Source organism: Carassius gibelio, chromosome B7 (genome assembly GCF_023724105.1).
Source record: "Carassius gibelio isolate Cgi1373 ecotype wild population from Czech Republic chromosome B7, carGib1.2-hapl.c, whole genome shotgun sequence".
Lineage (NCBI taxonomy): Eukaryota > Metazoa > Chordata > Actinopteri > Cypriniformes > Cyprinidae > Carassius > Carassius gibelio.
The window spans coordinates 39811087-39838861 of record NC_068402.1 but is presented as its reverse complement, the minus strand read 5'-3'; the positions used below and the strand labels follow the sequence as shown (position 1 = coordinate 39838861).

The 27775-nt window shown below is 39.6% G+C and overlaps 7 protein-coding genes across 8 annotated transcripts in view; 4 read left to right on the top strand and 3 right to left on the bottom strand.

Moving 5' to 3' along the window:
* LOC127962387 (histone H2B) overlaps window positions 1-27775 on the top strand; it is a 966021-nt gene that overhangs the window by 877590 nt on the left and 60656 nt on the right. The gene's annotated exons all lie outside the window — the stretch shown is intronic.
* Window positions 1-27775, top strand: part of LOC127962369 (histone H3-like) — a 931300-nt gene that overhangs the window by 844317 nt on the left and 59208 nt on the right. The gene's annotated exons all lie outside the window — the stretch shown is intronic.
* LOC127962389 (histone H2B) overlaps window positions 1-27775 on the bottom strand; it is a 157851-nt gene that overhangs the window by 83396 nt on the left and 46680 nt on the right. The gene's annotated exons all lie outside the window — the stretch shown is intronic.
* On the top strand, window positions 11888-12464 carry LOC127962380 (histone H2A-like). Its single transcript, XM_052561953.1, has one exon. The coding sequence runs from the start codon at window positions 11911-11913 to the stop codon at window positions 12295-12297; it is 387 nt and encodes a 128-aa protein (XP_052417913.1). The 5' UTR covers window positions 11888-11910; the 3' UTR covers window positions 12298-12464.
* Window positions 13246-27683, top strand: LOC127962407 (histone H3-like). The gene is made up of 2 exons (XM_052561979.1): window positions 13246-13606; window positions 27312-27683. The coding sequence occupies exons 1-2, from the start codon at window positions 13278-13280 to the stop codon at window positions 27634-27636; spliced, it is 654 nt and encodes a 217-aa protein (XP_052417939.1). The 5' UTR covers window positions 13246-13277; the 3' UTR covers window positions 27637-27683.
* Window positions 14578-15019, bottom strand: LOC127962394 (histone H2B). The gene has a single exon (XM_052561968.1). The coding sequence runs from the start codon at window positions 14999-15001 to the stop codon at window positions 14627-14629; it is 375 nt and encodes a 124-aa protein (XP_052417928.1). The 5' UTR covers window positions 15002-15019; the 3' UTR covers window positions 14578-14626.
* On the bottom strand, window positions 15839-16355 carry LOC127962405 (histone H4). Its single transcript, XM_052561977.1, has one exon. The coding sequence runs from the start codon at window positions 16252-16254 to the stop codon at window positions 15943-15945; it is 312 nt and encodes a 103-aa protein (XP_052417937.1). The 5' UTR covers window positions 16255-16355; the 3' UTR covers window positions 15839-15942.

Genomic DNA, 27775 nt, shown 5'->3' with positions numbered 1-27775 from the left:
AAAAGGCGGGAGCTGATTGCTGAAGCCACGCCCACCTAGCGCGACTGCATTATCAGCAGCGGCAATCCACCTGTCACTCAAGTGGCCACGCCCTTAATTATGTTTAATTAAAATAATTAAACCTAAGGTATGGTTCGGGGAACACGTCTAGAAATGGTCTACCTTTAGATAAGTTATACGTTAGGAGTCTTTGTAGCGACTCTAAGAGACAACGTTATCGAGAAACGCAGCTCTGAAATTATCCTACAGCAGCAGAGTCTTGGTCTGGGTTTCTCATAACGTTGTCTCTTTGCACGCTACAAAGACTCTTAATATAACTGTAAGGTCACAATTATTTTGCCAAATAAGACATGTTCCTGGATCAACATTACTGTCCAGAAATATAGACTTAACCTAAACTTACCCATAATTTATTTCTAAAACCAGTGGGAAATGATAGCTGATTAACAACGGTGTAGAAGAACCTAACTCTCGTAATAATGGGGTGGCCGCCATGTAGGGTTGCCACACGTCCCTTAAAATACAGAATCGTCCCGTATTTGAGAATAAAATAGCGCCTCCCATTTTGAATCAATAAGGGACAGGGTTTGTCCAGATAATACTTGCTGCCATCGGTGGATTGATTGGTTTGTTTCAGGTTCACAGCCAATCAGAGTCAGAGGAGGGCGGGTCTCTTGACAGAGAGTCGATTTGAAAGAATGGCGGAGGCTGCTCCAGATACCCCCCTACTGATTTTATTATTATTTTTTTAACTTGAATAAAGTTACTTGTAAACAAATGCAGTTAAAAAGCACATTTTTGATTATTTTTTTTTTTCATCCCTGTATATATATCCATTAAGTTAAATTTGAGAATAAATCTTTTTTTTTTTTTTTTTTTTTTTTTTTATAAAGAAACTCCCTATATCTTTACTTATTTTCATGGGTTGGCACTGCTCTCTTCCCTGCCTTCAAAAGAAACACTTATGTGTGTCCAGTGTTAATTTTGACAGCGAATTCGGATTTAGTCTTAGTCTTAGTCTTTTGAATAACACACCATTTAGTTTTAGTCACATTTTAGTCATCTGAAATGTTTTAGTCTTAGTCTAGTTTTAGTCGACTAAATATCATAAGAGTTTTAGTCTTAGTCTAGTCTTAAGTCTTTTAGTCTTAGTCTAGTTTTTTTTTTTTAGTAGAACAAAGTCAACTTAGTTGACTTGACTAAATGTTTCCATCAGTCTGTTATGGAATGGTATTTATAAAATAAACATAAGGCCTGCTCTCAATGAAAAATATACATGCTCTCTGAAAAAGATATGCATTCGTCCTGAATGATATGCAATGCATATGACATTCTTTCAAGATGAAGTACAATATTATTGAAATAGACAACCACATATATTATATTTGTATTGTTTGTTCATTAAATTTCTTTATTTGTGCTATTTACACAAAGTATATTTATTGTATATATATTTACACATTTTTTTTAAGTTTGTTTTTGTTCATTTAAAATAGCACTGCATAGTCTTCACTGTAAAATAAAATACACAATCAAACCAAAATGTATTCAGACACCTTCAACGTTTCTTACAATATCACAGTTTATTTGCCTGTAGTTTAGAAATTGGTAATAAAATATGACAATAACTCAGGATTAAACTGTGTAAGAACAACAAATTCATCTTGATAATGTCAGATGCAATGCTTAATTTGGTACAGTCTGTGGTGTGAAAAGGTTGCATTAGCAATTAAAGAAAGAAAAACTTAAGCAAAACATGGTCAGGTCCCTATTATTTTTATTTTTTAGTCACTAGTAAAACAATATAATCTATTCTATCTGATTTTTTGATTGACTTTGGATAAATTCTTGTTAAAACTACAAAGTAATTTAATCAAGAGCAGTGAGTGATTTACTTTCATTTTCATACAGTAAAGACACTGACAGCAGAGCTAGTAACTTAGGCGCGGTCACTTTAAGAGACAAATGCATCCATTATAAAAATACGCATCTGATTTCTTTCCAACTCTTTACTTTCACTGAAGACATAACTACAGACTTTTTCGAACACACTTTACAAGACGGGTATTTAGACATATTTAGTATGTATTTGTTGTCGGTACAAAAGCAAGAAGACTTTGAGACGCGTCTCTGCTTGCTCCCTGAACACCAGAACACCGCGCTGCTGAATTGAGCTTTTTCACTTTTCGCTCTTTTTCTTATGTTTATTTAAAATGCGATTTGTATTTGTTCGTTCAGGTGCAGGAGGACGCAAATGTCCTGAAGGAGATCTCGGTTCAGTGTTGCGCGTAACCATCTGCTCAGTTCAGCGTTCCCGCAGCGCGGGGCTGAAGCCAACTTGATGCGTTGAATGCTCGGAGCACGTTATAAAACGTATTCTTAAAATACACATTTCTGTTTTAATAAATGCTCATATTAAAACATAGCATTACACATAAGTAGGTACAAAAATAATCAGTGATACATTTACGACCCCATAAAAATTTGGGTCCAAATGGCATTTCAAAAGGTCGCAGTGTAGTTCCCTGTGTAAACAACTTAACTGTTATGAAAACGTCCTAGAAACTGTGCGAATTTCTGCAAACTCATCTTCGTTCTCTTTTCTGTGTAACTGCTGCTGCGTTTGTTTAGCTGTGGCGCTTGCATTTGCCGCGACTTTTTAAAATGGCTCGGCTGCTTCTGCATAGATCAACCTACCCTCAAAGATTCGCTCTGATTGGATCTCTTCTCCATTCGTTCCTCCCATATATTTTCGTCTAATTTTTATTCGTTGACTAAAGTGTCAGTTATATTTCGTCACGTTTTTCGTCATCATATCTGACTTTTTATTTAGTTTTTATTTAGTTTTCGTCCGTGAAAAAGGTTAGTTGACGAATATTTTTCGTCATAGTCTTCGTCAACGAAATTAACACTGTGTGTGTCTGTTATTCTCAATCTCTCAACACTATATTAGACCAATATGTCAAGTCTACGTAGGAAAAGCAATTATTATACCAGCAAACTCAAAATTGGATTAAAAATTTAACTAGGCTATAAATACTTGGATTATTATATTATTATATAGCTTAGTGTTTATTTACTGATAGACAGTCAAAAAGACAAATTAATCAATATTTTACTCATAAAAAGGTTTAATTATTTATAAAATAATAACACCACAGATCCTCAAGAAACAGTAACACAGTGACAGAAATGTCAGAAATAGCGCATGGATCTGTCACATGATTAAGGAATGGTTTAGCCACCTGACCTTGACCTATGACATTTTAATGATCACAGGTGTTGCTATGCCATTTGTAATAAACCAGGGTTATATGTCATCAGTGTGAAATGGCTCAATCCGTGAATAACCGGAAGCTGTGACTTCAGGTGTGTCTGTAATAGATCAAGTCGTAAGGATTATCCTAATGATAAGTGTGACGGTCACCTGTTTGTAAAATAGACACCGGACTAAAGAACAATCATTAACAACATTACATAAAATGTATATTAAAGAGGATGAAACTAACAACAATAACATTGCTAAGTCAGGGCTGGGCATTAAGCTTTTACATGAGCTTGTCCTAAAAAAAAGTTACTTGTCCGGGGAAAGTTTTTTTTTTTTTTTTTTTTTTTTTTGGCACAAATATAATTTAATTTGAAACAGTCTCATCAGTCTCTATCAGGCATTACTTTAATCTGTATACTTTTGATATTTGCGTTAAATTGATTGCTGTTACACTTTTTAACTTTATAAAGGAAAATATTTTCCTAAACTGATTAAATATAGATGTCTACATTTACGTTGAATTTTTACATTTGATCAATACATTAAATTAGAATAATAAGACATTATGGTTGTTATTATTCAAATTAAATCAGTATCAACAAACTCATAAATGATGTTATTATATTAATGTTTTAATTTTTTGACATACAAAATATGAAATGTTGGATAAATACAATGATTCTTTAAAATATCACAAAGAACAAGTCACTGTCTTAATGAGTGAATCATTGATTCAACCGAATCGGTCAAACGGCTGATTAATTCAATAAATGAAGCAAGTAACTGTTTTTATAAATGGCTCACTGAATCATTGACTCGTTCAAAAATGAATCATTTAGTAACGAAACACTGTTGTGTGTTGCTCTGAGATGCGCGACTGAGGCTTTGAACTATTTTTGTTAGCGAAATGGAGCAACAACCATAATGTGACTAAAATGTAAGTCAGTTAACATTAATTGTTTATTTAACTGAAGATGTATAAAAATCAATATCACATTTGCAATCGAGCTGAAAGTCAGGAAGATATCACACCTGGTTGTGTAATATTGCACATATTATACACATATTATACAGAATATTTATATTTTTTTCTACCGCAGTATGTTTGTTTCTTTGTGTGTGCTGTAGTGTTGATTTCTCTCAACACACACACACACACACACACACCAGTGGGCAGCCATCTATGCCCAGGGAGCAGTTGGGGGTTCGATGCCTTGCTCAGGGGTACCTAAGTTGTGTATTTGCCAGCCCAAGATTCGAACACACAGCCCTAGGGTTAGGAGTCAACCTCTTTAACCACTAGGCCACGACTCCCCATGATGATCTGCTCCAATTCAAAGAAGTGATATGACATACAGCCACGTATGGTGACCCATACTCAGAATTCATGCTCTGCATTTAACACACACACACACACACACACACACACATCCAAGAGGTCACAAAAGACAACATCCAAAGAACTGCAGGCCTCACTTGCCTCCGTTAAGGTCAGTGTTCATGAGTCCACGATAAGAATGAGAGCGGGCAATAATGGTCTGCATGAGATCCAAGACAAAGACTGCTGCTGAGCAAAAAGAACATAAAGGCTCATCTTAGTTTTGCCCGAAATCATCTTGAAGATCCCCAAGACTTTTGGGAAAATACTCTGTGGACTGACGAGACAAAGTTTCACTTTTTGGAAGGTGTGTGTCCTATTACGTCTGGTGTAAAAGTAATACTGCAGAAAAATAACATCATACCAACAGTAAAATATGGTGGTGGTAGCAAGTCCACCTCTGTTTGGCTGAAGAAAAACAAAATGAAGACTTTGGAGTGGCCTAGTCAAAGTCCTCACATGACTCCTATTGAGATGCTGTGGCATGAGCTTAAAAATGTTTGAAAACCCTCCAGTGTGGCTGAATTACAACAATTTTGCATAAATGAGTGGACCAACATTCCTCGCCAGCGCTGTGACAGGCTCATTGCATGTTAATGCAAACACTTGATTGCAGTTGTTGATGCTGGGGTGGCCCACAGTTATCAGGTTTAGGGGTCAAACACTTTTTCACACAGGGCCATGTAGTTTTGGATTCAGTTTTCCCTTAATAATAAAAACCTTAATTTAAAAACTGCATGTTGTGTTCACTTGCACTACTATTCCCACAAGCCTTGTCCCTTCATCACAGTAATTGAACTCCTGTTAATTGCACTCAGGTGTCTTCACTTGATAGTCATTACCCTGCCTATATAATCCGGTCTGTTTCCATTTGTCTGCATTGAGTCCTTACTTTCCATCACCTAGTTTTCTCACGTTTCTTAGTCCTTGAGTTCCTGTTCTTGTTCCTGTTTGTTTGTTTGTTTGTTTGTTTCTGTTTGGACTGAAGTTGGTTACGACCCCGGCTTGTTTTTGACTCTGATTTGGATTACCCATAATAAACCACACTGCACTTGGATTTCCGTCTCCTGTGTTCCCGTATGTGACAGTTCACTTCTCAGTTGTTGTTCTAAACTGATCTTCTTACAGGGGAGATGAGAGAACAAGAGAAAGTTGTTACAGATCATGATAGGTGAGTAGCCTAGATTTACAGGATCGTAACAGGTGCAGCAATCTGTGTTTGGTTGGATTGCCTGAAGGTTTCGGAACACCATTTTTGAAAATATTGTTACCGATGTGGCTCCTGTCTTCACATTCTGTTCCTCATGTGTTGAATTTATTTGACCATTTTGAATCCCTCTCTGGGTTTAAAATTAATTGTCATGTCAACTTCCCCTTGATCACATTTCCCTTTCTGTATCTGTTACATTGGTCCAAAACTTTAAGTACTGGGGATGGATATTTTTCCATCCCTGCAGGAAATTGTCCTCTAATAGTTTTCTAGCCAAAGTATCCACAAGCCATGGTTTACAGTAAAACTCAGACATCTTCATCAGGCCAAAGAGGATGCCTACAGAAATGGGGACATGGTATTGTACAATCAGGCCAGGAACACACTGAACAAAGAGATCAGAGCGGCTAAAAAGACCTACGCTAAAAAGTTGGAAGACCAGTTTACTTCCAACGACTCAACTTCAGTGTGGAGAGGTCTAAGAGCCATCACAAACTACAAGACACCATCCCCTTGCACTGAGGCTAATCAACGACTTGCTAATGACCTGAATGAGTTTATTGTAGATTTGAAACCACCAACACCCATTCTGACCATCTCCCTACACATCCATCAACACCTCCTGCAATCCCCCGTTCCGCACCTCCTGCTCTTCAAATCTGTGAAGATGATGTGCGCCAGGTCTTCAAGAAGAACAAAAGAAGAAAAGCACCAGGCCCAGATGGTGTTACACCAGCCTGTCTGAAAATCTGTGCTGACCAGCTGGCCCCCATCTTTTCACAGATCTTCAACAGATCCCTGGAGTTGTGTGAAGCACCTTCCTGCTTCAAACGCTCCACCATCATCCCCATCCCAAAGAAACCCAAAATTACAGGACTAAATGACTACAGACCTGTGGCTCTAACGTCTGTCGTCATGAAGTCGTTTGAAAAACTGGATCTGGCTTATCTGAAGGACATCACTGGACGCTTACTGGACCCCCTGCAGTTTGCTTACCGAGCAAACAGGTCCGTGGATGATGCAATCAACATGGGATTGCACTTTATCCTGCAACATCTGGACAAAACAGGGACTTATGTGAGGATCCTATTTGTGGACGTTAGTTCGGCTTTCAACACCATCATCCCAACAACCCTTCAGACCAAACTGACCCAGCTCTCTGTTCCTAGCTCTATCTGTCAATGGATCACCAGCTTTCTGACAGATAGGCAACAGTTAGTGAGACTGGGGAAATTCATGTCAAACAGCTGCTCCACCAACACTGGTGCCCCTCAGGGATGTGTTCTCTCCCCTCTGCTCTTCTCCCTGTACACCAACGACTGCACCTCTAAAGACCCCTCTGTCAAGCTCCTGAAGTTTGCAGATGACACTACAGTCAGTGATGAGTCTGCTTACAGACAAGAGGTTGAGTAGCTGGCTGTCTGGTGCGGTCTTAACAACCTGGAGCTTAACACGCTCAAAACAGTGGAGATGATCGTTGACTTTAGGAGAAACCCACCTGCACTTTCCCCACTCACCATCATGAACAGCACTGTGACTGCAGTGGAGTCATTCAGATTCCTGGGAACCACCATCTCCCAGGACCTGAAGTGGGACAATCACATTGACTCCATTGTGAAAAAGGCCCAGCAGAGGATGTAATTCCTTCGCCACTTCCTTCGATCAGTTAAATGTTCCCTACTTATGCTTATAAACGTGCAATACCCTTATATTTTTTTGTTAAGCCTCCATCCTAGAACATTCCTGCATCTCAATCCTATTCCATTACCATTTAAAGCACAATTGTTTATACACTTATGTATTTGCCAATTTGTAATTCTCCTCTCCTTTTTTTTTTTTTTTTTTTGTCTGTGTGTTGTTGTCTCTGTGTACTGGAAGCTTATGTCGCTAAAACAAATTCCTTGTATGCGCAAGCATACTGGCAATAAAGATCTTTCTGATTCTGATTCTGATTTGGAAAATTGGTCTTGTCTTCCTACTTCTCTTCAGGCTCATATATCTGTGATTTAAAATGAATGTTCTCCTGTGTTTTAGTTTCTTTTCTTCAGTGATTCCTCTCGCTCTGGTTGGCAGCTGGAACAAACTTGATGCATGTATTTCATGGAATATATGTTCATGGGAAACATCCTCGTATTAAACTGACTACTTTACACCACAGTACAGGTCTTTCTTTCCCCGACTTTAGACTGTATGCTCAAGCCTTTTCCCTCCACCCTTCATCAGTTTTATTTGATCCTGATGCTTCTGTGTCTTGGAGAGCAATTGAGGAATCTATTGTTTATCGTATAAATTGAAGCGTCTTGTTGTTGTTGTTTTTTTTTTTTTTTTTCTGGGCTCTGCTTGGACAGTGTAAATCTTGGTTTGGTCCCATTGTAGCCCACCTTATCTCCACATAGAGGGATGCTAAAAGAAGTTCACAGGTTACAAAATGGCACTCTCCTGTTTTCCACAATAATAATCTTTTCTCAGGCAGTACTCCACTTCATTGTTCACAATGGACTCATAATAAAGTAAACTCTCTGGCAGATATCTACGATGATAGTGGTTACAATTGTTTTGTTTTCTTTAGGAATCCTGTAAGCACTTTTTTTATTGATATTAAGCAGATGTAATTGTTTGTTCAGATTGTTGTTAACAGTGTTCATCATCTGTTTGATTATGTCTTTAATCTATTTTTTCTGTACATTTCTGCCATATGCACATAAACTGACAGTCACCACTGATAAGCTAAATATTATAGAAACTTAATTTACTGTAAAGTTACCCTGCAATGATTTGTATTGTAAAAAGTGTGATGCATATCAACTTGAATTGAATTGTGTTCTTAATATGAAAGCTTTGCTAAAAATATATCCTATTTTAATATTGTAAACTTTCATCTGAATACATTAAGTGTTTAATGAATAGTGTTGATCACTTTGTTTCCAACCTGAAAATATTGTGATTTGTTTTGCATTCAGTTTTCAGTTAAATATGTCACAATATCAAATTTGATATTTTATGAGGATTTATATTTGTTGTTTTTGTTTCTGCAGGACAGTACAGAAAGGTCACAAGTGAGAGAGAGAGGAGGGACAGTGTTTGAAAGGACCTGGAGCTGGGACTGTTTCAAGGATCGACCGAAGCACAACCACACTATGTGCACGAGGCTATTGCTTCCAACCTTTTAGAGTCCCCTTCAGTAGAAATCACATTCTCCCTTCCACACTGAAGAAAAAAGACACAGTCTGGGTTAGAAATGTCCTCAGTGTGTCCCCTTTAACACTGGACTCTAGGAATCCTCATTCATCATTCAACGTTAATCCAAGGTCTCCAGAACGGCCATAATTCACCTGTGATGAAGGTAAAACGGTGAAACAACGTCACAATATCACCGTTGATCCAATTTGCTAAATCGAAAGGTAATTCTACGTTGAATCAACCCTGGTATCTGACGTTGTTTCAAGGTTGAAATGTCGACCGGGGTCTTTCTTACAACTCACTTTACCCAGATAGCAAACAGTCATTGAAACTATGCTGAATCAACATCCCGTTGTCAACATTAAGTCATTGAATCAACATCAAACTCTGATGTTGATTCAACATCATTTTGCACCCTGATTTAATATTGAAACAATGTTGAAATTTTGTCCATAGATCAACGGAATTTCAATGGTATTTCAATTAGAAGGAATATTGAAACAATGTTGAAATTTCAACTGAACTAAGGATCAACGTGATTTCAATGGAATTTCAATCGTTTTTAAATGTTTTTTTTTTTTTTAAATGTAATGCCATAAATTAAATAGCCTGCTTTATCTACAGCCAGGATGTTAAAAATTAATGGAACATTTAAAATCTTGTATAAAACACAGAACACACCACATTTATTAGCCTCTCTACTCTTTATTTACACTTCATTGTCATCTGATGCCTGCATAAGTTGTCGTCCAGTCCCTCCTGCCCGGTCTGGCGCATAGCGCAGCCACTTTTGGGTGAAAATTGGGTGATGGTAGCTGTCCCCATCTGCTGAGTAAGAACATCTAAAACAGAAGATAAAATCACAATGCAAAACAAATATAGCATTTAAGTTAAACAGAACATATATTTGAACAAATTCAGTAGCCTAGGCCTATGATTTTTTAATAAGAAGGCAATAAGTCATCGTGTTGTAGGCTAGATCATATTTCCCCTATATTCAAAGCACTTTTCAAAACTGCCTGTTCATGGATGTATTCGAATTAAAGGGAGGCAAAAAGGATTAGCTTGCAGTGACCTCTTTCATAAGGAAAATGTATGAGGTCAATTGACTCTTGAAATTGAAATTGAAATTTTTATGTTTATTATTTCATTGGTTCAGAAGTAGTTGTTAACTCCACAAATTTAATATAAATAACTGGATACTAATTACATAGTTAATGTAGATTAGAGTTACCATAGACAAAAGATGTTTTGACAAAATAATCATAGACAAAAACCGTTGCATTCAGTTTTTGATGAGGTTTTGGGCTGGAAAACCAATTGCAAGTGGTGCAAGTTGTTTGCAGAAATAAAATAAAATGATGTCAAGAATGTTGTTTTGCTTACTTGGTGTGCAATAATAATCTCTGTTAAAAACAGCAATTAAAATTCACAATCATACAGTGTGACTGTACTTTATACATATGTACTCAGGTAACCAATCTGTTATTAAAAATATAAAAACAAAGAATATAAACAAGATAAAATATACAAATTAAATATACAGTGGTTTATTCTTTTCAGCTACAGTTGATGTAATAGTAGCATTCAAGAAATAAATGTAAAATATAAAAAGCGAAATACACTTTAATGTAGGCATATAAAATATACAATTCTCATTAAAGCTAATGAATTACGCCCCATTAACTGGACTCCCCCGGCCTCTCAGATCACCATTAATGTTAAAGGGATTTTAATGCTAAAATATGCTATTTTTTTTATGCTGCACTTTCTTCCTATATTGAATATCAAGCTACAATATATCTGTTTGTCAGCTCAAATGTTTCAGTGGTAGAACTTTTGCCTAGCGTGTCAGAGGTCCGGGTTTGGGTATTAAAATGAAGTACAATAGTTGTGCAAGTACAATGCTGTATCACTTGCAACGCAAAAATCCAAAAGCAAATGAAAGCCGATGAGTACAACTGATGAGTAGTTTACACTTTAGATTAGGGGGTGCAGAAAGCTTAGTAAATTATTTATAATGTTTATTGAGATAATAGTACAATGTTGACATTTCAAAGATTTATAAGTGATTAATAATATATTAACTAGTAACTATTAACCATTAAGGATTTTGTTTGATTCAGTTGTTTACTGAAGGCCCTGACTGAAACCCCAGGGTACTCAGGGTACTCACTGTCTGACAGCAGGTTCACTCAGACTCTGCTCATCATCACTGAAGAGTCCAGGAACAAAACAAGCCATCTGACACAGAGACAACAATATTTACTCTGCAGTTCCAGGTTCATTAGAAGGAAACAAGATAAAGCAGAGGTAAAATGCAGATAAAAGACAGAATAATATATATAACAACAATAATAACATATGTAATATACAAATTCTACTACTAACAATATAATCTTAAAATAACAGAATCTATATTTTTAATTTTAGGTTGAGTGTGACTTACGTTTTGATGTCAGGAACTTCTTAAAATTGGTGAAATATATTCTGAAAAAGGCATATTAATGTATTTCATGAGCTTCTTTCATGAGTATTTCATGAGCTTCTTTCACGAGTTCACCTGTATTTCTAAGTCAGTATCTCCCTTCAGCCACATTTACTTTTTTATTTGTTTTTGTCGTCATGTGTTTAATGTGAAATTTTAATTTTAATTATATTTTTTTTATTTAATCTGAGATGCTGCTTAGTCCGCGCGCAGATGTGGAGGCGTGGCTTTGTAGGTAGATGTTGGAGGGAAGTTCAGTGATTGGTTTAAAATCTTACAAGGTCTAAACCAATGGGCGACTGGCACGCTCTTTTAAAAAACAGAACAACGAACATCGTAAGGGTATTATTTCTCTTTTGTAAAGCTGAAGTATCTTGAAATTGAAGATGAGTGGAAGAGGAAAAACCGGTGGCAAAGCGAGAGCGAAGGCCAAGACTCGCTCCTCCAGGGCAGGGCTGCAGTTCCCCGTCGGTCGTGTTCACAGACTTCTCCGCAAAGGGAACTACGCAGAGCGCGTCGGTGCCGGAGCTCCCGTCTATCTGGCGGCTGTGCTCGAGTATCTGACCGCTGAGATCCTGGAGTTGGCTGGAAACGCCGCGAGAGACAACAAGAAGACCCGCATCATTCCCCGTCACCTGCAGCTGGCGGTGCGCAATGACGAGGAGCTCAACAAACTCCTGGGTCGAGTGACCATCGCTCAGGGCGGCGTGCTGCCCAACATCCAGGCCGTGCTGCTGCCCAAGAAGACCGAGAAACCCGCCAAAGCCAAGTAAACAGAGTCCGCTCTGCTTCTCCAACACAAAGGCTCTTTTAAGAGCCACACACTTCATCTGACAGAGAGCAATTTACTTTCCCTTTCTTTCATGATACACCATGCATACGATTGAAGGAGAAAATGAACTAAATTAACGCACTTTTATTAATGATAAATCATTTGGAAACTCTGCCTTATAATAATTATCAGTGTAACAAATTGCTTTAGTGTTGTGTCAAAGGTTCTGGAAAGAATCGTATCAGGTGTTTATCTTGATAACAGTCAAGTTTGGCTTGAAGTCTCCGAAAGAAGGTGTAGAACTGTATAAAAGACAAAACTGATTTATTGATGTTTTTGATAGTTATTCAAATTATGTACTCAGCAGAGTCATTTAAAGTAATGGAGTGCAGAAGAGAGTCTACTTTCACCAGTACTTTTTTAATGTGTGTGTGAATTGATTTCTGGAAAATGTAAGTGACTGTAAGACTGGATGTATGATTAATGAAACCGTAGTCAATCACTGTATGTCTGCTGATGATCTAGTAGTGTTGGTTTAAAACAGCTGCTAAATATACGATTTCATTGTGGGATTAGATATGATGTGGAATAAAATATGAGAAAAAATTGTAGTCGTGAAAGAACTTCGAGATCTTAATAGCCCAGATTTATTTATTTATCAGGGCAGACATTAAATTTGTGTGGTAAAAATAATACATAAATAAATTAAATGTTAATTATAATGAATGATTGAACGATTCGTAAAGTACTAAACAGAACAAAGCATTTTGAGCGGGAAACACAAACAGCCACGTTTGAAAACAGAAGTTGCACAGTCATTGGCTAGCAGTCATGTGCAGGCGTCACATATCAGCCAATCACAAGTCTCTGCACCCTAATGACGCCGTAAGCTCGTGACCGTATGACGCTTTAAAAGAAGACGCATGAGCCCGAGAAGCATTTTCTACGTGTTTAGAACGGAGAGAGAAGTTGATCGCAGCGATGGCAAGAACCAAGCAGACCGCTCGTAAATCCACTGGTGGCAAAGCCCCGAGGAAGCAGCTCGCCACTAAAGCCGCCCGGAAGAGCGCCCCAGCCACCGGCGGCGTCAAGAAGCCCCACCGTTACAGGCCCGGGACCGTGGCTCTCCGAGAGATCCGCCGCTATCAGAAGTCCACCGAGCTGCTGATCCGCAAACTGCCTTTCCAGCGTCTGGTGCGAGAGATCGCTCAGGATTTCAAGACGGACCTGCGTTTCCAGAGCTCCGCTGTCATGGCCCTGCAGGAGTCCAGCGAGGCTTATCTGGTCGGTCTGTTCGAGGACACCAACCTGTGCGCCATCCACGCCAAGAGAGTCACCATCATGCCCAAAGACATCCAGCTGGCCCGCCGCATCCGCGGAGAGCGCGCTTAAACCCGCCGCTGACAAACACCCCAAAGGCTCTTTTAAGAGCCACCGACCCCGCACTGAACGAGACCGTTTCCACCGTAATGATGCTTCTAACAAATAGCGTAATCTGGTTTATTTGGGGGTTTCCCTTGAGTACTAAAACGTATTTACTAAGTTTAAGTACATGCAGACATTCAAATGAGAAGTTTAGCAGCAAATTAATCAGACATAACTTTCGAACATGAAAAATATACCGAGGTGACCTCATAACGTTAGCTTGCTACGGCAATGATTATAACAAGTGTATACATATATATATATATTTTTTTTTTTCTAGCCAACTACCTTGCTACATGTATGGTAATTAAATGGCTATAAATGTTATGTGACATAATTGTTTTCCAGCGGTTTTATGGACCTATTTGTGCATTGAAAAAAAAAAAAATTGATATGAGGAGGAATATACTTTTCGGTAAGTAATGTATATTTCAACATTGTTCATTCGTCTTTATTTACTATTAGCTAGAAACGATCGATTCGCGTCACATTTACAAGCACCAAAACTTATTGCTTGAATTTTGTGCAAGCAAAGTATCCTGCACTCTCTTGTCTGCTGGCCTCCATGTCTTCTTTGCTTAGTAGAATATGATGCATTTTGAAATTTGTTTTTTTACAAAATACCACAGAAATTCGATGTGGAAAATGCAATATAAAACACCTTTTTTTAAAACTTTTCGTTCAAAAAAAAAAAAAAGTAAGTGCTCTCAAGTGTAAAGTGTACATGTCTAGTATATATATATATATATATATATATATATATATATATATATATATATATATATATATATATATATATATATATATATATATAAATTTGAACAAAAATAGCACTTGCTCTTTTTAAAGAGAAGCTGGGTGGCTCTTAAAAGAGCCTTTGGGGTGTGTCTCGGTGTGGGACTGCTCTACTTGGAGCTGGTGTATTTGGTGACGGCCTTGGTGCCCTCGGACACGGCGTGTTTGGCCAGCTCCCCGGGCAGCAGCAGACGCACGGCGGTCTGGATCTCTCGGGAAGTGATGGTGGAGCGCTTGTTGTAGTGAGCGAGACGAGACGACTCACCGGCGATGCGCTCGAAGATGTCGTTGACGAAAGAGTTCATGATGCCCATCGCCTTCGAAGAGATCCCGGTGTCAGGATGAACCTGCTTCAGCACTTTGTACACGTAGATGGCGTAGCTCTCCTTCCTGGACTTTCTGCGCTTCTTTCCTCCTTTCGCGGCGGTCTTGGTGACGGCCTTCTTAGAGCCTTTCTTCGGCGCGGACTTCGCTGGTTCAGGCATGATGATGTTTCTGATCTAAACTCTCAGAAATCAGTAGCAGACTGAACTCACACAGGGATATTTATTCACTCGTCTATGCTAATTCTGTGGGACATCGTGAATCCGTATTATCATTGGTCAGACCCATAAACTTGTATTTAATTGGATCATTCAAGGCGTTACTGAACTCGAACGAGAGCCAAGCACGGGACCTTAAATTATAGCTCCACCCACCACTCCATGTTTGAACGACACCCACCCGACTGGGTTTCCTTTGTTTAATTTCCCGCTATTTTTATTGTAATATTTTGAGAAAGTAAATAATTTCAGATAAATATCAGGCACACGTTTAATTTGAAACCATTATAAAATTATTAAGTAAATTACGGAGGAAAAATACCCATAAAGCATCAATTGTTTTACTTAACATTGAGCGTTTACTATTGTTCTTTTGCATTATTTACAATTTTCATATTTAATACTGTAAAGATGCTTTGACACAATCGGCCTTGTTACAAACGCTATATAAATAAAGGTGACATGACTTGATAACCTGGAGCTCTGTTGCTATACACTGTATATAGTATACAGTTTACAGAAATAAATAAAAACATTCGCCTTCATATTCTGCTCGAATTCTTCAACGTCAATACAATAGAATTACGTTTTGGAGCTTTAAATCAGATATTACCTTTTAACTTAGATTATAATAATCATGCCATTATATCGGCTTTCATTTTTAATGTTTCATTGAAAGTACCCAGTGCACTGCCTTGGGGCTTAGTTACAATAAAAATGGCGCAAAGTATGTCGACAACATTATAATCAACTAAACTTGATCTGTAACGACTGTGTTAAGGTAGTTCTCATGTAAAGCACACAACAGCACCATGATCTCTTTAAGTGAGAGTGTGGGTGGCTCTTGAAAGAGCCGTTGGGTTTGTTCTCGGATCTGAAGCGGTTTATCCTCCGAAGCCGTACAAGGTGCGTCCCTGTCGTTTGAGCGCGTACACAACGTCCATGGCGGTGACGGTCTTTCTCTTGGCGTGCTCGGTGTAAGTGACGGCGTCGCGGATCACGTTCTCCAGAAACACCTTCAGCACACCGCGGGTCTCCTCGTAGATCAGACCGGAGATGCGCTTGACTCCGCCGCGGCGAGCTAGACGACGAATGGCGGGTTTGGTGATTCCCTGGATGTTATCGCGCAGCACCTTACGATGACGCTTAGCGCCTCCTTTTCCGAGTCCTTTACCGCCTTTGCCTCTTCCAGACATGATAAGATGATCTCTGTTTCAGTCAAGCGACTAATACAAATGTAGATTAACTGCTGCAGAGAGGAATTTTACAGTTGCTTACAGGACCTAACTGAAACCAGGTCCGCGTCACATGACTCACCCTCCCCATCTAGTTCCAGCAGGAAACAATGTGGGTTAACTCTAATTCCTGATCTTACGATGACTGTCCTTTTTTATTTTAAAAATGTTTTATGAAATAAATTTAATGATATATGATAAGAGCACATGAACATAATATTTACATACGTGCTCATTTGACATACGTTTTTAACTAAAGCGATTTGTGTATAGTTTTTTTTTTTCTTCTGTGTGTGTACATCATCCATTTTTAAATGGTTCCGAGGTCACCGTGGCCACGAGATCCAGTCTGTGTCCAGATCAGAGGGTCACTGCAGTCGCCCGGATCCAGTACGTATCCAGACCAGATGGTGGATCAGCACCTAGAAAGGACCTCTACATCCCTGAAAGACAGCGGAGACCAGGACAACTAGAGCCCCAGATACAGATCCCCTGTAAAGACCTTGTCTCAGAGGAGCACCAGGACAAGACCACAGGAAACAGATGATTCTTCTGCACAATCTGACTTTGCTGTAGTGGTGGAAATTATGATTTTTTCTAGTGATTCGTGTATTTTCAGTTCGTTCACCAAAATGATTCGTTCAGAATCGTTCACTGATTCGTTCAGTGACCATTTCTTCGTATTACACAAAATAAGCCAGCAGATAGCAAAAAGTGTATTGTGTTGTTATGTCTTAAGTCAACGAACGTATTCACTTGTTACAAAAACTGATCTGGCTTTATTAAAATGTGTGTATAATCGCATTCAATATATAAAGTCTAATTAAGTTGTTCAAATGAACAAAGCACAAGGTTTTCTTGCCTAAATAGCATTTTAATTGTTTGGTCAGACAGTTTGTTTATTATATATTCACATTCATCAATCGTGGATTAAACGTGGAGTTGCTAAATATCAAAACAAGCGTATGTGCACAATACAGTACCTATAACTGCGCTTTGCATTTTTGCGAGATTGACATGCTAAATGGCAGACTGACCCGGTTTACTCTCATTCATTTCGTTCACGAACGAGATAAGCTATGTACCAGTTCATTTCATTCACGAACGACATGTATCCGTTCATTCAGCTCGTTCACGAATGACATGTGTGCCAGTTCAGTCATTTCATTCACGAACGAGATTTACTAAATCATTCAACTAATGCACGAACGACATGTGCTTTGCCGATTGAGAAACGTGATTGGTAAACTGTTTGCCAGAATATACCCTGACCATCAGGTCAGTCATTTCATTCACGAACGAGATGTATCATTCAACTCGTGCACGAACGACATGTGTGCCAGTTCAGTCATTTCATTCACGAACGCTATGTATCAGCTCATTCAACTCATTCACGAACGACATGACCGACATGGGTACCAGTTCAGTAATTTCGTTCACGAACGATAAGATCTCTAGATCTAGTTCAGACTCCTATGAAACTCGTTCATTGAAGGGCGTATTCGTTCACTACATTCAACAAATCAAATACACTGTCACATCTCATACTCGAAGGCTATTGGCTCGAGGTTGAGTAATTCTTTGACAGGATGAAACAGTTGTGACCCGGTTCACTGAGCTGCGCATGCGCTGCTTATAGCGCCGCGCTGCTGTGGAGGGAGGAACTTCACTGAACGAGAAATATGAGTCAGTTGATTACGTGAACGAGAACGATTCCTTCACCTAAAAGATTCGTTCAAAAAGAACGATTCGTTCACGAACGACACATCACTACTTTGCTGCAGTCTGGAATTGAACTACTGGTTTCGTCTGGTCAGAGGAGAACTGGCCCCCAACTGAGCCTGGTTTCTCCCAAGGTTTTTTTCTCCATTCTGTCACCGATGGAGTTTCGGTTCCTTGCCGCTGTCGCCTCTGGCTTGCTTAGTTGGGGTCACTTCATCTACAGCGATATCATTGACTTGATTGCAAATAAAAACAGACACTATTTCAACTGAACAGAGATGACATAACTGAATTCAATGATGAACTGCCTTTAACTATCATTTTGCATTATTGAGACACTGTTTTCCAAATGAATGTTGTTCAGTGCTTTGACGCAATGTATTTTGTTTAAAGCACTATATAAATAAAGGTGATTGATTGATTGATTTAAAATAAAGACGTAATGTAATAAACTTCTCCTCTTTTATTTATGAGGGGCGTGGGGTTACCGGACCTATATGGAGGACTACAGGTGTGTCACACCACCACTGTCTCACGAAACTGTTGCCAGACAAACCCTAATTGTGTTTTTCATTCTCAGGTTTAAGGCAGCATAGGGCAGCCAAATCTTAAAGGTGTATGCTCTCCTGGACCCTGGATCCTCTGCCACCTTCTGCTCCGAGGATCTTATGTGTCGGCTCAATCTGAAAGGTAGAAAAGCACACATTCTTCTTCGCATAATGAATCAAGAAAAAACTGGTCCAACTCATGTCGTATCTGAAATAGAACTTTCAGCAATAGACAGCAATAACTTCATACCTCTTCCTAAACTCTTTACTCAAAAAAATATATGCCGGTTACCACAAACAGCATTCCCAAGCAGAAAGACTTAGCACAAGGGAAGTATCTAAGTCGAGTCAAACTTCCCAGCATTAATTGAAAGGTGGAGCTTTTGATTGGCACGAATGCTCCAAAGTGCTTAGAACCATGGGAGGTTGTTAATAGTCAAAATGGGGGCCCCTACGCAGTTAGAACCTTATTGGGGTGGGTTGTAAATGGGCCACTGAGAAGTGCTGATGGCAGTGCAGAGAGTGTGACTGTGAATAGGATATCAGTTGCAAGTCTAGAACCGCTTCTGATCTCACAGTATAATCAGGATTTTAGTAGCATCTGAGGAGAAGACTGAAATGTCAGTTGAGGACAGAAGGTTTTTAGAGATAGCCAATGAGGCAGTCTTACAAGATGGACATTACTATCTGAAGTTGCCCTTTAGGAAAACGGATGTCAGCATGCCTAACAATCGCCAAGTTGCAGAACAGCGCCTCCAAACTCTGCAAACTTCTGCAAAGAACCTATAGGAATTATGGCTGACATTAAGTCAGTGTTCCATCAGGTGGGAGTAGAGAAATCAGTTGTGGACTACTTGTGCTTCCTGTGGTGGCCACAGGGTGACACCAATCAAACCCCAAAGGAATTCCATATGCTTGTGCACATATTCGGTGCAGTGTTCTCCCCAAGTTGTGCAAGTTTTGCATTACGGAAAACTGCAGATGACAATGAAAGCTGTTTTCCCCTGCACGTAGCTGAAACAATCAGGCACAACTTTTATGTGGAGGATTGTGTTAAATCCAGCTAGTAAAAGACCTCACCACACTATGCTACAAAGGTGGATTCCAGCTCACTCAATGGGTCAGCAATAATCGGGCAATTCTAGCATCCATTCCAAAAGAAAAATGGGCAAAATAAATCAAAACACTAGATCTTGACAAAGACAGCCTGCTAATCAAAAGAGCCCTAGGACTGCAGTGGTGCGTGGACTCTGACCATTTCCAGTTTAACATCAATTTAAGCCAGAGGCCACATACCCGCAGAGGCATACTTTCTGTTGTAAGTTCCTTTGATCCCCTCGGGTTTCTTGCTCCTCTCATTCTCCCAGCCAAGCAGTTGCTACAAGAGCTCTGCAAGAGAGGCTTTGGATGAGACGTACCTTTGCCCCAAGCTGTAGTAGACAGGTGGGAAGGATGGACAAACAATTTATAAAGAATAAAAAGCTTTAGTGTTGCAAGTTGGCTATGGGACAACAAAGTGTGCAGAACTACACTACTTTGCTGACACCAGTGAGAATGGCTATGGCTCAATACGCTACATAAGACAAGCTAATGAACTTCCTTTAAAGAGCATCACAGTACCACGTCTGGAGTTGGCCGCTGCAGCATTGTTGGTAAAGGTGGACAAAATGCTAAGGAGAGAACTACATAAGCTCTCTGTTTTCTGGACTGACAGTCAAACCGTACTTAAGTACGAATAAGGCTTTATTAGATAAATCTAAGACATATAAACTAATCTAACACATAAACGCACGCACACACACATTCACACAAGTTGCAGGAAGGTCGAAAGTTAGGGAAAGATGAGTTTAAGAGAATGGAAATATGGAATTCCAAGTTTACAGCAATACCTTAAATTGCATAGACATGAACAACCATCAATCACATAATTAGCGCTCGCATTGAGTTCCTCAATGGGGTTAAAATTATATTAGATACACCAGCACAACAAATATCTGGGAATACGTTGCCTTCGTTTGCTGTGAAAGGGACTCCAGTTGAAAGGGGTATACCGGTGTCGCTGATTGGCTTGAAGTTCAGTAGTGGCTGAAGTGACGTCTTGGGGAGCCCGTGCTTGGGCGTTGGCTGAAGCTGGAGTTGTGTGGCTGGTTGGAGTTCAAACGTGCAGACGAGGTCGACATTACAAAACTTAACTCAGAACACGAAACTGTCAAACGGAAAAGAAAAGAAATAAAGTTTGACGAGACTAGGTTGTGTTCCTTCTCATTGTAGCATAGTAGCAGCAGGCAGGCACGCTGGAACCGCGCTCAAAGAACAATGATGACTAACCGCATGGCTAGATGCTACAAGCTAAAGCTAGGTAGCAAAGCTACAAGCTAAAAGCTAAGAGCAGGCATGACTAATAGCATGACTGATAGCACGAGCAAGGCTGGAACTAAAAGCAGACTAAAAGCAGACTTTAATCGTGTCCAAAGTATTTAAACTTCCTTGTTGGCCACCCCTCAAATATTGCCTTGACCAATCAGATATGGTCTAGAGTCTGGGGTATAGAGATGCTCACAAGTCTCTGAGCTAGAGTCCAAGTCAAGTCTCAAGTCTCTGAGCTAGAGTCCAAGTCAAGTCTCAAGTCTCTGAGCTAGAGTCCAAGTCAAGTCTCAAGTCTCTTTATTATATTAAGTCTCTGGTTATAATAAATGTTGCATCACGTACAGCGACCCATCCAAGCTGCTTAGAACACTGCATAGCTATATATAAGGAATTCAAAGCATGTAATATGTTATTATGACAACTCTATTTATTAGCATACAATATCAACTTTGATTTTGGTATATGATCAGTGTAAACAGGCTATTGCAACATGACAAAAACACCAAGAATGCTTTACTTTTAAGTTAATATCTGTATTTTGCATTTATGGATTCAGTAATGGCCTTCTGTCTGTCCTGGCTGTATAGCTGCACACCTCTTGTCTGGCTTAAGAATGAACAAAGCTACGCTGACTTATGTTATTCATACAATACCTACTCACAAATAAACATCAAAAACAAAGCCGGCTGCAATGAATTTCTGTGCAAAACAGCTTTTACTACTAACTCTTCCACACAAGAACATTGTTATCACACAAGAACATTTTCATAGAGAACCAAAAATATTTAAAGTAGATAAAATTAGAATAAATAAAATGTCTACATACTATTACTACTGTAAACTTTGCAAATAGGACATCAGCCCCTTCAAGTCAATGAACAATAACAAAGTGGGCTGCAATGAATATCTGTGCAAAACGTCATGGCTCCGCTCCTACCCAATGACAGAGGCACGCAGGTTTTTTTTCTCTGGAGTACTCACGTGAAGGATGCGTGCACAACTAATAACTAATATCATCACGCTATAAAGGGTTGGCCTGCGCTGGGTGCGCCCCTCCCCCTATGACTGTTCTGTCTCGCGGAGGAGCTCATTTGTGTGCATCTGTGTGAAACACGCGCTCTGAAACACGCATAGGAAAAAAGAGCGACAGAAAGAACGGCTCCCCTCCAGCCGTGACTCGGCTCCCATCGTTCATGTTTATGAGCCGTTCAAAAGAATCGGTTCGTTCGCGAACGTCACAACTCTAACAGCGAGCTCATCTGACGTTTACTAAAAATTAACATTGTTCACGAGTCCCGGAGCTCGAGTCCGAGTCGAGTCTGAAGTCTTTCGAGGACGAGTCTCAAGTCGAGTCTGAAGTCACTGTTTGTGCGACTTAAGTCACACTCGAGTCCGAGTCTCAAACTCGAGTCCCCATCTCTGCTTGGGTATCGTAAATCATTTGTTTATCTTACCAAGCATGTGGTTCTTGCCTCACAGGGTCTAATTTTGGACATGATTCCTATAACAAGATTATGATATATTTTACAAATAAATGATTGTCAGGACAATATCAATCATGAAAATTTGATTACATCAATACTAGACATGACTTTGTATCCTATAGTTATCAAAAGACATACACAATAAGTGATTATACATGATAGTCAAATGTGTGGGTTACACGTAAATGAATATGGAGTTAAGCAATGGAACGATTCATTTAGAAGTCTTTTTGAGTTCATTCTGGTCCATATATAATGTTCAACAAGCGGTTTCTTTGCCATTCTCTGGCAAAGGGACTTTTCTGTGAAGACAAAGGTTTAAAGCCCTTCCCCCTTAGGAATTTCAGTCTGGTTCTGCCTGATGGGGGAAGTCAGTGCAAGTATTTAACATGATCTCCTGGGTTTACATGTGATGTCCAGCGTTGCATTTCAATCACGAACAATAAATTTGACAATCTCTTCTTCTAATTAAAATTGTTAATAATTGTTCTATTGGTGTTAATGTTGAAAGCTGTTGTGTGAACAAGTTGGTTGGTTGGTTATCTTGCTTGGTTCTTGTGGCACTAGAACTGATTTATGACTTCCTGAGGAGTTCGGCTCTCGTTTCAATGCACACAGCTCTGATAGACTCTTTAATTTGTCTGGTTCGACTCATTTCTGCTACAGGTGGATGCATGGCCCAGAGTTCTTATGGAAACCTGAGGAAGGCTGGTTAGAGGTGAAGGCATTGGGCTCAGTGTTACAGGATGATCCAGAGGTTAGGAGAAACACTACTGTGTTTACAACAGTGGTGAACACTGAAACTCCCACAGACCAGCTTATTTCATACTTTTCATATTAGATTAGGCTACTTAAAACAGTGGCATGGTACATAAAACTTAAAAAGGACTTGAGACTGAGAATCAAAAAACAAAAGAGCTCTCCATCATATCAAGTTGTCACCCGCTCCCACAGCCAAAAGGTGAGCCTAGAATTGTTAGTTTTTAGGACAAAACCAGGTGGACAACTCCTCACAGTGGAAGAAAAAGTCTTTTCTTACAGGCAGAAAAGTCAGTTATCTCTTATGTTCAGAGGCAAGCATTCTCAGCTGAAATTACAACACTGCAAATGACCCCACCTAAAGTGAAAAGGAGTAGCAGGATCTCTAGGCTTGATCCTGTGCTAGATGAAGGCATCTTAAGAGTAGGTGGCCGGATGCATTAATCTGCCATGCCTGATGAAACCAAACACCCCTGTATCTTGCCCAAAGATTCACACATGTCAATTCTTCTTTTAAGACACATTCATGAACGCTGTGGTCACAGTGGCAGGAACCACATGCTCTCAGAGCTCCGTAAAAAATATTGGATTAGTAAGGCCAACTCTTTAGCATGAAAGGTGCTCTCAAGATGTCTCATGCGTCAACGTTTGAAGGGCAAAGCAGGTGAGCAGAAAATGGCAGATTTGCCTCTAGAAAGAATCCTACCTCACCTCCCTCCCTTTACCAATGTCGGATTGGACTACTTTGGCCCAATTGAAGTGAGGCGAGGAAGAAGCACCATTAAAAGGCATGGAGTTCTGTTTGCATGTATGTCCAGCAGAGCTGTTCATTTGGAAGTAGCATTCTCCTTAGACACTGACTCATGCATTCATGCTTTGAGGAGATTTGTTTGCAGAAGGGGGCAGGTTAAACACATCAGATCTGACAATGGAACGAACCTGGTGGGTGCTCAGGTGGAGCTCAAGAAATCTCTGATGATGCTGGACAAGTCAAAGATGCAGGATGCCCTGCTTCCTGATGGAATCGAATGGAGTTTCAACCCACCAGCAGCATCACACCATGGTGGAGTCTGAGAAAGGCTTATAAGATCTGTTCGTTACGTGCTGAACTCCACACTCCATCAACAGTCCATCGATGATGAGGGTCTTCAAACTCTATTTTGTGAGGTAGAGGCTATTCTAAACAACCGTCCGCTCTCCACAGTGTCCTCAGACCCATCCGACCTGGAACCGCTGACCCCAAACCACATCCTCCTCCTAAAAACCTAGCCCATTATGCCTCCTGGAATCTTCCTGAAATCAGACATTTATGCTAGACACCGCTGGAAACAGGTTCAGTACATGGCAGATCTTTTCTGGCATAGATGGACCAAAGAATACCTTCTTCTACTCCAGGAAAGGCAAAAATGGACTGTAGTGAAGAAGAACCTGAATGTTGGAGATCTTGTTCTAGTGGTTGACCCCACTGCTCTTAGAGGATCATGGCCATTAGGAAGAGTTCTAGAGACCAAGCCTGATCTAAAGGGGCTGGTCTGATCCGTGAAGCTCCAGACACAGACTTCGATCCTTGATAGGCCCATTACCAAGCTGTGCCCAATTCTGGACACTGAAGAGTGTCCGGCGCCTCCTATAGATCACCAATAAGGGATGTTATGTATACATATATACATATTTTTGTGAAGCATTAAGAGATTATTGACATCTGGCTCTTTTTTTATAATTGATTCTATAAAGTTCAATTAGGGGCCGGCGTGTAGGAGCTGCATTTGAGTTAATTTTTTGGTTTCATTATTTATAGTTGTCTTTTCTGTTGCATTTGAGTAGTATACCTTCTACAGCCAGGAGAGGGCACTATCATATAAATTGGAGCGTTCAGAGCATGACGAGGAGAAGGCGTGCCAGCAGATCAAGGGGCAAGGAACTCGACCGGAAGTTGAAGTCGAGTGGGGGCTGCCATCTTTTAGCAGAACTTCACTTGCGTTAGCATTCCCATTGACTCCCATTCATTTTGGCGTCACTTTGACAGCGAATAACTTTACATCTGAGGCGTTTAAAGACTCTGTTTGTCCATTATTTATTTCTAAAGATACACAACAATGTATAAAGGGCTCCATTACCTTCTATGTTACATTATGTATAAACAGTTTTTGTAAAAAATAGGCTAACGATTGCGTCATAACCACTCGGCTCTCTGTCGCATTACCGTACAGACAGGAGGAGAAGCTCGCAGGCAATTAACTTAATATGGCGTACTGGCGTTACATTTTAAAATACTATACAAAATAATTAATCAGAATACTTACTCCTGCTCACTCACGATAAAGAGCTCCCTGCTCAAGCTCGCCGTCTCTGCAAGATTAACGATGGACGCACGCACAGCCACTAGAAGATTTACATCTGTCAGACAGGTTGCTGTCGTCGTCAAGCTTCGTTTGAGTCTGCGCGTCAGAAACGGAAGTGCTAAAAAACGCTAAAACTGGGCTTCATTTGTCTCAATTGAGTTCCAATGGGGTCGCTGTGTCCATTTCTTTTACTGTCTATGCAGCAGATACAGTCTTTGACCTCGGCCTGGATCTGTGTTGCCGGAGCTTTTGCTCTTAGGAGAAAGCTAAACTCCAAGCGCTACAAAGGAATATTTAAAGTCATTTAAATCAGTTCACATTTTTTTGTTTTGTACTTTGTTTATTTGCAATAAATATCAACAAACATTCCATGACAACACTTGGATTTTCTTGGATTCGGGCTGTGAGTCTGACCCTGTACGTGCATTCTCCAGGTGGTTGGAAACAAAAACAGGGGGTTACAGGGAACATAAACATAAAACGTCGAATACTGATATTTTAAATTATTTAAATGTGTTACTTTAAATGAGAAATTAATAATCACCAGTAGGTGGCAGCAAGTCACTGTTAGTAAGTGAGTCATTGTGATTGAACCGAATCATTTAATCAGTTGATTCATTCAGGAACAAATCACTTGTGCTCAGACACTAAACAGGCCTTGGGTTTGTTTTCAACTATTTTAGTTAGTGAGATAGAGCAAAAAAAGACAATATGGTGTCTAAAGTGTAAGTCTACTGTTTTTTTTTTTTTTAAGTGTTAAAATAATAATAATAATAATCAATCAATCAATCAATCAATAAATATTACATATGGTCATTTTTGGAGAGAGAGAGAGAGAGAGAGAGAGAGAGAGAGAGAGAGAGAAAAGCAGTCTTCGGTTTGTATAAATACACATGTTCTGCCCCCCGTGTATTTTAATTTGTGATCACTCTGAAGGTATTTTAATAGACTGAATAATGCAGAGAAAGAGCAGTGTTTTTTATGCCGTGAGAATATTAGCTCACTTGTGAAGGTGTTACTAAACTATATGATGTTATGAATAAACTAAACACTCTGACATTTTACCTCAGTGTGTTTCTTAAATATAAAGAAAAGCAAAGGCTATAAATTCCCAACTCAGATGAGCTTGTCAGAATACTTAAATATTTTCATAATAAAATGTATGTTTTTTTTTTGTTTTTTTTTTTTACAGTTTTAACACAGATGTTTAAACAAATTTATAGTATATTATATTTTATATAATATAAAATCCATATATTATATTATATAGATGTGATCGTTGGTGAGACTTTCTTTGGTCTCTCCTTGCTTTAGGACAAAAAGACACAAGTCGTCTTTCAGGCAGATTTGTGATATTTTCTGTTGATTGGAATTTTTTCATTATTGCCTTGATGGTTAAAATATTAACTAATGTTCAGTCTGATGTGAAAATGATATTTAATATACGTCAGAGTATTTAAATAAGAATAATTTCCAAGAGAACATAGTGTACTAGGGAAAAATAATTATTTCATGTGTGTGTGTGTTTCTTAATGGGCCAAGGGTACACCTTTTTTATTTCTTTGGTTTCCTTTCTGTTTGTGATATCAATACATATTTATCACCCATGTGCGGAAGGCCATTAAACAGAAAGCAGAAGAAGAAACAAAGGACGGTCATCGTTTCCCGCTCGAACTAGAGGGGGAGGGGTGAGTCATGTGACGCTCAGCTGGTTTCAGTTAGGTCCTGTAAACAACTCTAAAAGGGCTCCGTGCTAGAGTTGCTCTATATTCGTATTCGTCGTTTGACTGAAACAGAGATCATCTCATCATGTCTGGAAGAGGCAAAGGCGGTAAGGGACTTGGGAAAGGAGGCGCCAAGCGTCATCGTAAGGTGCTGCGCGACAACATCCAGGGAATCACCAAACCCGCCATTCGTCGTCTAGCTCGCCGCGGCGGAGTCAAGCGCATCTCCGGTCTGATCTACGAGGAGACCCGCGGTGTGCTGAAGGTGTTCCTGGAGAACGTGATCCGCGACGCCGTCACCTACACCGAGCACGCCAAGAGAAAGACCGTCACCGCCATGGACGTTGTGTACGCGCTCAAACGACAGGGACGCACCTTGTACGGCTTCGGAGGATAAACCGCTTCAGATCCGAGAACAAACCCAACGGCTCTTTTAAGAGCCACCCACACTCTCACTTAAAGAGTTGCTGTTTTGTGCTTTGCGTGAGAACGGCGTGTTTACACAGTCGTTACAAATAACACATTTAGTATTGATT